The sequence below is a fragment of the Mugil cephalus genome, chromosome 18 (genome assembly GCF_022458985.1).
Source record: "Mugil cephalus isolate CIBA_MC_2020 chromosome 18, CIBA_Mcephalus_1.1, whole genome shotgun sequence".
NCBI lineage: Eukaryota > Metazoa > Chordata > Actinopteri > Mugiliformes > Mugilidae > Mugil > Mugil cephalus.
In genome coordinates this window covers 19949790-19962680 of record NC_061787.1, presented here as the reverse complement: position 1 = coordinate 19962680, position 12891 = coordinate 19949790, and the positions used below count along the sequence as shown (strand labels likewise).

Below are 12891 nucleotides of genomic sequence, written 5' to 3'. Positions count from 1 at the left end.
AGGCACCGGCGACGTTGGGAGAGTTCAGAGCTGTCCACCTGTATTTTCTTAAACTGTTGCCGCAGCCCTCCCCCGAGCCCTGTTGGCCTCCATTCAAGCCGTTTTTAATCACACCCGTTCTGAACTGTCATCCTTAAATTTAGAGGGGAGGTCAGGATCTTCCTCTGTGTGCGCTACAAAGTGGTCTCAGCGCTGCCACGATTTCACCTCGTCAGCGCAGGCGAAAGATATATCGCCCGCTCTCCGAATGTGACCGTTTCCATTACAATGGAGCATTCTTTTAATACTCTGTATTATCCTGACAGGTTTCCAGCAGCGTTGCCATTTGAACAAGTTTGTGCAAATTTGTAAAACCCAACACATGCAAATGTAAGTAGCAAAACAGTGTTCCTCCATCCTCCAACCATACGCCACCCAAAAGGAATGCAGCGACACGTCCAGCTGGGGTACGAGAGCCCGGCAGCAGTAGCCATGCTTACCCTGTGTAATGAGGCTAAGTGCATTACAAGGAGGCCATTGGTCATTGGTCATTAATACTGAATCCGCTAGAGTTACCTCCAAGTGGCACCAGCTACACCACAGGGACGGAGCTCGGGACCTCCTCGATACCTGAGAAGCTCATTTCTCGATGCCTCGGAGGAGCTGACAGACCTCGGAAACTGGAAGGGACTCAAGAGACATCAGCGAGGACAGTTTGTGTATCTGGAAGAATGACTGGTCATTGAGAATATTCCTAAATATGAAGGCAAAACCAAGTGCTTCAAGTGCTGTAACTGTACGCACTGCTACCACTTCAGGCCAACTGGGAATTCTCATAAGCACCTTCTCACTAACCAGTTAGTTTACTCGCTCTTAGAAAAATGAGCAAGTTACCCAGCTTTGACTGTGTAGCTACTGTATGATTGTGACCAAAGCCATATATATGAGAGAGTCTGGCCAACTCAAATCATGGCCGCCATGTTAGATACATCGCAGGGAAGATTGTACAGTGTAACCCTATGGGGCGGATGTGCTGAGTTGAAATAAATCGCTTATTTTCACCATTAACGGGCCTATAAATGTTATTGCCAACGTCTATCAATATGTAAACGGCCCTCACTTAAATATCCTAGCGTATACTTACTTTAAATCTCTTAAATGAGGCTATGAAATGCATTGTAGTTCCGTCATCAGTCACAGAGCTGTGTTTACCTTCTCCTTAGTCTGTGTTCATCCACTGTTAAAAGTTTGAAATTACTCAAAAAAAATTAGTCTTACTGTTATTTAGTATCATTAGTATTATCATTATAACATTAGCAGGCTAGCCATAATAACTTCATAGTAACAAAGAAGTTATGTGCCAATTAAATTTGCTCTACATCAACATAAATTAGATGCACAGGTGGGTTTCACAGTATATATGAAGGTATCTGCTATTTTTTCAAGACTTCTAGACGTCTAGATAACTAGCTAGCATAAGGGTGAATGTTGGTTAGATGTAGAAAACATGACGTCCATGAAACATGTGACCAGCTGAGAACCAATCAGCAGATAGCTCAGATGGTCCATTCCCTAGTTGGCCAGACTCTCTGTAATATATGGCTCTGATTGTAAATAGCTACCTGCTAACCTATACTGGCAGGCAGCGGACTAGCTTGGTAGCTAGTTAGCTAGCTCTGCCATTAATCCCTACATCACCAGACTTCCACCTAGCCCTTTTATCTTGAGTGACATCTATATGACTTTAAAATCATCTGCATTACACTTAAGACAGTACTGATGGAAGTCTGTTATCTTTTTTTATTCAAATATTCTGTGTCTTATATTTTGTCTTTGGCGCAGGTGTACAGACTTTAAGCTCCACTGCCAAATATAACATGAAGTACATATTTGGTCTTGACAGTTTTGAGGACATAAGTGAGCTAAGAAGAGCAAAATGTTAGATTCCCATCGGAGCTATGCAGACATAAGTTTGATTTTTATATACCGTAGCTCCACAAGGCTACACATCACCACATTATGAATCTGCATTTAAGAAAACAGAGGTAGGCTCAGCGATCCGTGTTCATGAATGTAACAAGCCTTCCCATGATGCCCTTGAGGTCGATAGAATGTATATCTTTTCAGCAGCGCAGGTTCTCGCCGCACACAAAGACCTTGTAGCGGACATGCAGGCTTCACCTTGTTATTGCCGTGTTCTGGGAAACATGGTGATATGTTAGGAGCTCTTGGCAACTGCGTCAAAACGGTGTGGGGCTGAAAAGGGGCTCATGACAATCACTGATGTGTCTCTTAGCTTGTTCCCAGAACCTGAAAGCCGAGGCTCAGCCCCTGGGCCTACACCATGTTTTGACACGTTGTCATCCTTCTTTTGGATGGTTAGGTATGAGGAAGAGAACCAGGTGGCTGCACACACTCGCTACGGGCTAGTGTGTGTTTCTAATCAAGTGCGTGTCCTGCCTTGATGGCTTGCCTCCCCACCGGGGAGGTATGACAGGAGCTCACGTGATAAAAAACAAACAAAATCAGGCCTGTGAAAATTCAAAAGAGGACAGAATGAAAGTAGGGTGAGAAGCTTTCTTCTTTGTGAAGGAATAATAACAAGAAGCAGTGTGATTTTGTAATGGGTCATGTCCCTTTACGAGGTGATGTAATTTCCAATAAAGAGCCATAGGTCCAGAGAGGTTGTCGGTATATTATGTGTTGAGCAGACAGGAGACTGGGCTACTAGGTTCTGTGCATGCCAGAGCTGGTGGACGGAGGACAGATCTGTAAAAATGTCTGCTCCTACACAACACGTCAAACTGCCGGAGCAGTCGTGACTCACAAGAAAGAAACGGCGTGGCGGGGCCTTCTAGACAAACAAACCATAAAGAGGCCAATCACCTTTGCCAAATAATAACGGATAGTTTCACACTCTAGTGTGACGACTCTCGGAGCTCTGAGGTGTTTTTGAGGAAATGCAGCGGGAAGTCCAAAAACTGAACCGCGGATGAAAAGCCCCGTGCGGCGTGCGAAGGTGTCAGGAAAAGAACGAGAAGCTTTTGGGGCCTTGTTAGACGAAGGCAGGAAAGCAGAGGGGAGTTCTTCCCAGCCCTCGGAGCCTGTGTGTCATGCGTTAGCAGGTGTTGATGGCGGGGAGAGGTTGTTGCGGTGGCTTCGGGGAGCAGGTCGAGATCTTGGCTGCAGACAACGGGCCGTAATGAGTGATGCTCTGCAGGGGCTGGTTTGCAGCCAGCCAGAGGTTGAGAGAATGGAGCGCTCCCCTTTTAACTGAAGCCATGTGAAAGGAGGAAATGCCCACGTTCCAACGTCTGGCTCTGCATAGGGATCTCCCTCCAGAAAGGGTCCTGCCACGAGGCCGAACCGAACTCCCTCCCACCCCCTGCCCTTCGGTCTGTGCAGCAGGACTCACGCGCAGGCTGCAGACAGACTGATTAGTCCTCAGAGCTTTGTGATTAGACTACGCTGTTAGCACTGGAACACCACTTTGACCGCCTTTTTAAAAAAAAACGTCTACAGAACTGTGTTGTCTCTTTCCAAAGGTCTTAAACTTCAAACTTTAGTGGGAAATTCCCTTAGAGCTCTTTCTTTGTCTCTTAAGACTGGAAATGCTTCTGTTTGGGAGCAAAAGGCAAGTGATAGCAATGGCCTGAGCTGTGCCTGTTAGCGTCATATACCCGCCTGATGAATAATTCCTTGCGACCGTTGCCAAGAAGTTATACAAGGGTTTTAATGGTGCTATAGCTTATAAGACTATGTATAAGACTATGACACCTTAGTAAAAATACACAAATGAATTGAGTAAATATTGTGATCTTTAAATCTGTCTTCATCTTCAAATCACTGGCTGGAGCTCAAACTAAATAAGTGCCTCACGCCAGCCATCTTGCTTTGCTGTATATTTGATTAATTACGCTGCAGGGCCGTGGCTATTTTAGAGCTGAATGAGTTTTACCGTTTCCCAGTAAACGCAGTTTCCTTGTAAAACACACTTCCTGTGCAGGAACCTGGTTGGCTCCGTGGAAATAAAACAAACACTCTATTTTAGATGTAGGGTTAACCCTGCAGTTATCTGTCCATAGCAGCAGCCTCGTGGGTCAGCTGTTGGTGTCCATCATGTCACGTATGACGACTCCGGAGGCCACTCTGCAGCCGGGCCGACACTGATCTCACCGCATACCTGTGCTCCTGCTGTGGCTGCGTGTTAGTGCACAGTGTGAGGCTGACTGAGGCACTTAAGGATAAGGCCAGCTGAGGGTCAACCTTGTCAGTTTAGCTTTAGCCCAGTTCCACTGCACCTCCCAAACCGAAAACATTCACTGTGGACTCTGAGCAGCAATAAAAACAAATTATTTTGGCGGGCTTTCGTATTGTCTTAAACGTGAAAAACTCTCTGGACCAATGGATCTTTCCTGAAACAAGACAAAAGTCACCTACTCTGGATAAATAAGTTGTAAATGTAAAGACCTGGGAGCTGGACCTGGGTGGTGCTTTTCTTAGCTTAACATGAATACTGCACAAATGGGCCAACAGTTAGATTTGTCAAAAGTTAAGAAAAATATGCCGATGCATATCTTTAAAGCTTACCAGAGAAAATATTTTATCTCATTTGTTCAATCTGTACACAAACAGAACCGTAGAAACACTGCTTTTTGGTTGTGGTTTTACGTGCTGTAGCTATTTATTGTCTTGGAGCAGCTAGGTGGAGTGTAGTCTACCTGTCTAGTAAAGCCAACTCACTGAACATCTTGGTTTCACATTTTAAAGTTTTAGCATACACATTGTTTACTTTGATAAAGCCCTTTAGCCGCTTCCAGTTCTCATGCTAAGCTAATCACCCCCTTGCCTCTGGCTTTACATGAATTGTATCTGGTAACGACCAGAAAAATATTCTCTAATCGCATAAGTCACAAATTGAATTTTCTGGCCACAGTTCATGCGTTTTGCTGAGCAGCAGGTAGTCTTCACCACACGTTGATACCTGATAGCGTCCAGCCGTGAGGTGTGTCTCGTGAGCAGGAACAGAAAGACTCAGAGCTCAGAACTAAGGGAAGGACGAAAGCAGGCAAATTCAAAGAGGTGAACCAAGTTATACAACCATGACGATGGGGGTTTCATGACGAGGCTGTTTTATTCTGCTTATATTCTGTTACTTGGGCACCATAATGCATCCAGTCTGATAAAGGCCTGGTAGGAAGTATAAGAGATTTCTGATTTTTCACTTTATCATTATGGGTTATTGATTATAAATGGACAAGAGGAAGTTGCTGGGGAGGATCTAGAGGTGGCTGAGAGCCCGTGGATGTCTTGTTAATCATTCCAGACCAGACATGTCAATCAAACCAGGCAAACCCCTCATAACAACTTAACTCTGGAATTATTTTTCAATAGGACCATTAGCAAACCAAGGAGTAGATGTGAATCTAGTTAATAGTGTCATAATGGTTTGCGGTGGAAAAATATTGACTCAATATTTTAAGAGAGAATTGGACGATTTTTATACAGACGTCTATTGGAGGCTCAGACTTGGCGACCATCCGCGGTTTTACACTTTAAGCCACTTACTTATTGGCTCCACTTTCCAGTCCCATCTTTCAGAAACCGTCTGACCCTACCGAATACTTGTCTTGCGAAGGGAACGTAATTGAATCTTTTCAGACGCCCAAAAATAAGTGTATTGAAGAACTGTGAAAAGGGACAGATTACACTTTGATTGGCCCGGGCGAAAGTAAATATTACGTCGTGTTTGGGGTTCAGAATGTTTGAATTTATTTCAGTTGGCCAGCTTCAGGTTAACAAAAGCATAACTGAAGCTATAAGGGGAATGGCAGAGGTGTACTGTTCTGTACTCAGAATAAATGATGTGATGAACAACAGAGTTGTCTCCAGGCGAAGTCCTCCCTAAATTATATTTGTCTGTTCGCAGGGAAAGGCTTTTTTTTTTCATGCTTTTCACAAAGATGTCTCATTATTTCCGAGAAGCAATATTCCTCTCTCTTTCTCTTCCTCTTGCTATTTCTGATTGGACTGGCGGCGCCGGTGCTGGAGCTGCACCAACATAAAGGTCTCAGGCAGCACCTCCTCTGATGATGAGGGGAGGAGGAGGACGGGGCACCAGCTCTCACTCCCCTCTCACCAAACACTTAACAAGTTGTCCTCTTTGTCTTTTCTATTTCAATCGTCCACTCAACATTGACCCTCATCTCAGTCCTTTCCAAAAAAAAAACAAAAAAAAAAAAACAGGCCTACCCATCTCCACTCTCTCTCCCCTTCCCATTCATTACCTCTTTTCTTGCCCTCTCTCAAATCTCCCTCCGTCCTGACACAGGGAGAGGGGGAGAACAAAGGGCCCCCGGTGTCTTCCCTGGAGAGGTTACGAAGCAAAAGTCAAACTGTATTAGAGCTCTCCGGGCATTAGCGAGTGAGGCGTTGCCAAGCGTGGACAGCCTCTCAGACCGCACTTCCAAAACAGTAATTACACTGTAAGAGACGAAGCGGTGGAGACACGGGAGCGAGGAGGTGAAGGGAGGAGGAGGAGGAGGAGGAGGAGAGGGAAGACGTGTGTTTTTATTTAAACGTGCCCGGCCTCTCGAAAGAGCAGAAGCAGCTGCTATCTGCGGGACGAGGCAGGAAAAGTGGGGAGAGGTGGCATCAGTCCAGCAGAAGGGACTTTGGCGGCTGAAGGGTATCACTCATCTTACAAACAGGTCAGGGTGGGACCCACTTATCCTCACATGAACCTTCTTGTTTGGTTTTTGGGGGCGCCATTTTGACTCCTGGTTTAGCTGAAGGTGGAAAGGTGAGGCAGGGAGATCGTTGGCTGCACTCCAGGGCCGGCGTATAATGGTCACCAGGACACAGGCAAAGAGGATAAAGGGACCCTGTGATGTCCCAGTCCTGTTCCCAAAATACACGCTCAAGATTTCACCATTATGTTTTGTCTTATCTTGTGGTCCAACTTTGATTGTTTCTTAACCGACTGTAGTCATTAGTATGTGAAGTTTTTAGTTTGTTCATTACTTAAAACTTTTATGTATATCTTATATAGTTTTTCTTCTCTTACCTTAATCCATTCTGCATCTGACTCTTCTACTCTGCTCCACTCTGTGCACGAAGACGCAGAAATAGTTCATATTTGGCCAGTTGATGGAAAAATCCCATTAGAAAGAGCTCAACATGAGTCAAAAAGAAGAAGGGTCAAGTGCGCTGCAGTGGATATGTTAACACGTTGCAAATCAAATGAGGTCACCAGGCTGCTAGACTCATACTTAAATAAACCATAAAGGCCAGGTGAGCGAGAAACTGACGGGCAAATTCGGTTTTCATTCAAAACGCGCAGGAAATTCTGAAAAGCGACGTGCAAAACTTGCAAAGGCTTGAATATGCTCATTACATGTGCATTGTTAAGACGGCCTCATATTTGTTTAAACTATTTTTACACTAAATGACAACCTGCGGATACAGAGAAAGCACAGCGTGCACATCAGCCGCTCCGAGGGGCTGAGAATACTCAAGTTTATGGTGATGTGATTTTCTCAAAGATATGCTTTGTGGCTTCATGGGCTCATTCGGCTCCTCTGGAAATACATAAAAGCTCTTGTAAAGTGCCTCGATGATTTCGCAAGAGGAGCCAAGTGTCGCCTTGGAGAATTGCAACCAAAATAAACAAAATGTGTTCTAAGTCGCGTTTATGTCGACTTTGTCGCTGGTTTTCCCCGGGAGCCCCGCGGCCATAAATCTTGCATTACTTCTATATTTGACAAGAGTCCGTCCACTCCAAAGAAAGCATTGGCACCAAGTGATCGCCACTTGAAATACATACTGTACACAGTATTTGAAAGCCACAATTGCAGGTTTATGCAGTGATATTGCTGTGAAAAAATATTCTCAGCAGTATCGGGTTTTGTTTGCACAGACTCATTTAGAACGGATTAATTGTAATGTAGTGATTAGTAACGTGCTGTCCGGTTTTAGTCACAGCTGCATTTCCTGGTTTTGATGCTTTGTAACATCACGGCCTTTGCGTGTGTTTGAGGAGTAATACTGTTCAGCTTTCTTTACCGCTTCTGTCTTTGCTGCTTTTCAACATGTAAAAGGACCTAATGCACTTTTCCTCTCTTGTACTGGTGCCTGTTGAAACAGCCAATAATTCAAGCGATTTCATAAAACCACCAAATGCTCTCATTGTTGTCTGTCAGATTAAAAACGAGATAACCTTATTAGCAGTGACCTGCGGCGAGGCTGCTCCACAGAGCACCACATGTGCGCCGTAAAGTGTTCCTTGGAAGAAAGTTATACGGCAGGCCTTCAAGCCTCTTGTCAATCTGAACTCACCCGTGCCGAATCCCATTTAAAAGCACTTGCCCCTTGTTCTCCTTGCCTAAAAAACGCTGGGGATTATGGGAATGGACAGGCAGGACTGTGGAGATTTTTACAAGTAGGGGATGTGGTCGGGGCGTCTTGTTAGCGTCCCTTGAGCTGATTTCTATTTCAGAAACTCGCGTGGATTAGTGGGACACATCTCGCAGGTGCTCATTACAATGGCCAGTGTCACCCCTTTTCTTTTCCTGCTCCCTGCAACCGCGCAGCAATGAGAGTCGCTGAACTGGATTTGACACAGAGCCTGTATAAACATCTGAGCTCTTTGGAGGAGGACGTGAACCCATGCCTGAAAAAAAAACACAAAAAACAAGAAAAATTCTATCCCAACCAGGAACAGGAACCAGAAACGGTAGTCTGCGCACCTCCTCCTCCTCCTCCTCCGCCGCCTCCTCATCGCTCTCGTTAGTCACGCACATCTTTTGTATATGTTCCATGTGAGTGTTAATGGAGGGTTGTGGAGGCTGGACACGCCGTGAAACGGATGCAATCATGATGCCCATGTGTAACGAGGGCCGGGGCAGCGGTGCCTTTCTGTGTGGTGTCACTAGCGTGTTTCCATGCAGCTCAGTCAGTGACGGATCGCAGTCTGCATGTGTGTTTATTATGCTGCATTACAAAGAACATCTAAGAGCGAGCAGGTGCTTCTGAGCACCGAGCATATTTGTTTTACTTTGTAAAAGGCCCAGGCCGGGGAGACTGTTTCATTTAATCCCCTTTAACGAACAGCAATTAGGCTGGCTAATGAAGCCCTGGGTTAGATGCATTAAGACCCTCGTTCATCCTGCTTTTACTTCCTTATTTTCTTTTGGTCTTCCATCCATCTTCACTTCTTCTTTTTTTCCTCTTCTCACAGACAAGCAAAGTCAGACACGCGCACATGCTTTACGTCAGGGTTCACTCACTGGTGTGTCTGAGCTGCGCTGACTTTAGCCAGCCCCCGTGGCACATTCTCGACGCTTCTTAATTTAGACTGGTTCCCCCTTGTTCCAAATAAAATACCTGGAGGGGGAGGAAGACACATAAATCCTCTCTTCTAACAACAACAACCTCCAGAGTGATCTCTCTTGATGCTGGAGATGAGCTACTGCTTCTCCTCCCCCAGGGGGATCCTCGGTGATTGATTTACACGAGGGATCAGTCTATCTTACCCAAAAGGTTTTGGAGTCAAAGAGCATCCACCTGCTGCAGGGAGCATGGAGGAAGGAAAAGAAACTGTAGGGAGGTCAATACACCAGCAACACTTGTAGTAAAAGGAACAACTTCACCAGGGTCATACGTCAGTCTAATAAAGTAGTTCCAATTACACTGACGTCCACCTCAGGATATCATGGATGGATGGATAAAGTTAAATGAAAGTGCTTGCATTTACAGCAGGCAGAGCATTGAACTGACCAGTAAGGTCAGACAGACAATACTGCAAGGTGACAAACTTTAAAACCTGCAGCATAACTGCAGTAACTGTTTATTGCCAAATGTGCAACTAAATTGAGATCTTTAAGACTGATGACGGTTAATGAGTTTGAATGAAAACATGTCCGTTTCCGTGCATGCAGTAGAAAGACTTTGTCAGACTTGCAAATTGTGTTCACTATACAGTATGCCAACAAGTATAGAAGCTGTTCTCATCCACTTTATATTTACTGTTGCATAAACCCTGAGCTACTTTCACATGTGATAGACAGAACAGAGGTATTGTCAAGTTACACATGCAAAATAAAATAATAATAATAAAAAAAAATTAAGTCTTTATTACCATTTAAATATGCAACTTTGTCCGTGCATTGGTTGGCACAACATTGACTTCAAACTCAGTGAACCTATTTTCCGTGTCTAAACAGAGAGTATCCACCCAAATAGAATGTTTTCACTAGCCAGTGTTTGTCTGCAGGACAGTGCCAAACCAGTAGTGAGAGAGGAAATAGGCTCTCAAATATGCGGTCATGTGGACACTCGAAAAGGAAAGCATACAGCGACGTTTTACGATTGTGACAACATTTGACTTGACATTTTAAAGCTTCTGACCACGCCAGTCACAACACTGGGGGCCAGAGTTGAGTTACGCACAGGTAGAATGCAATTGCTCTCGATGCATTCATAGAGTACTTTTAAAAAAAGAAAGAAAAAGAAAAGATCTCCATATTTTTATTTCCCCGATGTTATAAAAATAAACAATGAACACAATAGCAGTGGCAGAGCTTTGGACACAGGGATCTTGGCAGTGAGGAAAGTGTGGGTTTGGTGATTTTTGACCTAATTCGCTTTCCGTTGTGTTTGGTTGTATCATAGCAACAAAAAGCGGAGGGGGAGGGAAACGTTTGACACGGTTTCCATGGACACCATTTAGGACGAACTACCGGTCAAAGTTTTGTAAAGCAAGTTGAAATATTCGGTAAGTTTGTAAATATATGTATTAACGGAACAGATAGTGTAAGAAACAGACTTCTTTCTTCTGTTTTTACATTACAACGGGGTTGCAGTTCCGTTAACGTCAACTCACGACTTTAACGGCTTTGCTGACAGAAACGGAGCATCTAAACTAGCATCTGTTGTTATTCTTGTTGCGTTCATAACGTTAATACCTAGAAGTATCTATGTTTCTCTGGTTGGTGTCCTTGTTTTACACAAGCAATTCAACAGCTAAGTTACACGTCTCAGCTTTTGGGCATGTCATTCTTTCTTCTTCTGTAACTTAACTGCAGAATTAAAAGAAGACAAACAACAAACAAATTAATTACGCAAGGACACAATAGCATAACGTTAACGTTACTCCGTTAAAACAGTTGCATGCAGAAAGCCTGGACTCCACATGCTCCACCAATAAAGACTGCACCTTCACGGCAGCAGTGATAGTAACGTTGCTATGATTTGGTAGCGTTGGGTTAAAATAACAGAAAAGCATAGGCTGCCATTCTCAAATCTCACCTGTGTTTGTGTAGCTCGGTCCTTTACACAACACTGATGACAGAGCCACAGCAACGCTCAAAACTTATCCTATTCTTATGTTATTTTGGGTTTAGTTGGGAAACTTTTATTGTACCATACACACACCGATTTATGTGTCTCTGCGCTGCTCTGATTTGCTTAGCTATTAACAGCAGTGCAAACATTAACTTTATTTGTATTTAGAGCATGGGCCTTGCATGGCTGCCCACTACTCCGAGTGTGCTCACTTGGATCAGTAAAATTCAGATAATAATTTCATATATCAAACCAACATCTTGCACAGCCTTTTTATTTAAAGCAAAAGCCATGAGTGGATAAAAAAATGAATTGGGAGTAAATTGATTTAGGCTGAACCCTTGAAAACCACATTCTGTTTAGCATACTGTTGTTGTAACTTTGTTTCAGAATATTCCAGGATTTGTGATGGGGATTTCACTGACCAGGGCAGCCCAATGGACCACGTCCAGCTCCGGTACTGGCAAACTGGAGTTCACCCCGATGAATGAGTCCTTGTTGAAAGAAATCCTGTGCTTTGTGGAGCAGTTCGGTTCCCAACACCCACAGGAGGCTGAGCATGTGTTTGAGGAGCCACTCCGGTGGAGTACCACTCTAGTGGCATCTGATTTCAAAACAGACTATGACGTCAGGTCGGTCTAATCATGAGGCAGGCAGCTGGCTGGCCAGTGATTTCAGTATTACGTGTCTGTGCAGGATATGCTGTCACCATGGTGTCCAAATGTATTCTACCTTGGCTATGCTCAATGCAGTAAGGCTATAATTAATTTGTTTTTCAGCTTCAGTAAGACTGAGAACATTCCATTTTATTTCATCAGAATTTCTGCTCAGTGCTCAGTTTTCTTTGTGTCTCATTGCTGGGACATGGCAAAGTACAAAAACAAAGATACAGGCCCTGATCTCCCTTAGGTGTTCTGGCATTTTGTGGTGCAATATTAAACGAATGACAAGAACAATGTTGGAATTGAAGATTTTTATGTGTTTTATTTCCACCACAGTGACTCAGCTGTCCAGTCCAATGAAAAAGATAGTGAAGGACATCCACTGTTGCAGCTCTTTCCTCCAACTGTTCATGTACGCAACTTCAGTAAGCTCTATGAACTAGTTCATCTGGCAAATGATAAGAAGTTTGAGGAAGTTCGGGCTTGTCTAGAAGGTAAGCATGATGAGATTTGAATCCCATTTGCATTCTAAACAGTCTAGCCACCAGCATACCTCCATAACCCGCAGACTTAATTTGTTTGTCTTCCTTGTTACTGTCTACAACCATCCAATTATGCTGTCATTGGTAATTCTTTACAGACATGTTTTCACTTTAGGGCCTCTGCCAAAAAGACATAAGGTAATATATAATTGTCTGACAGATACATGCAAGATAAATATGGTAATACTTATTTCCGATTGCCAGTGGATTTGTTACATAGAGGGAATGTTGGCTTGTTTTGTGTAAATTATCACAGTACATGCAATAACCCAATGAATTGGATTTGTTCTGAGGTTTTTTCACTTAAAGGGGAAATGAAGCATTCAATTAGGTAAACCACATTTTACAGATGAGTTCCACTGTTA

The 12891-nt window shown here is 43.9% G+C and overlaps 1 protein-coding gene across 1 annotated transcript in view; it reads left to right on the top strand.

Annotated features, from left to right (window-relative positions):
* odad2 (outer dynein arm docking complex subunit 2) overlaps positions 1-12891 on the top strand; it is a 185183-nt gene that overhangs the window by 134279 nt on the left and 38013 nt on the right. Inside the window, exons 23-24 of the mRNA XM_047568767.1 lie at positions 11713-11954; positions 12321-12478. Coding sequence (XP_047424723.1) covers positions 11713-11954; positions 12321-12478 — 400 coding nt within the window. The remainder of the gene's footprint in view (positions 1-11712; positions 11955-12320; positions 12479-12891) is intronic.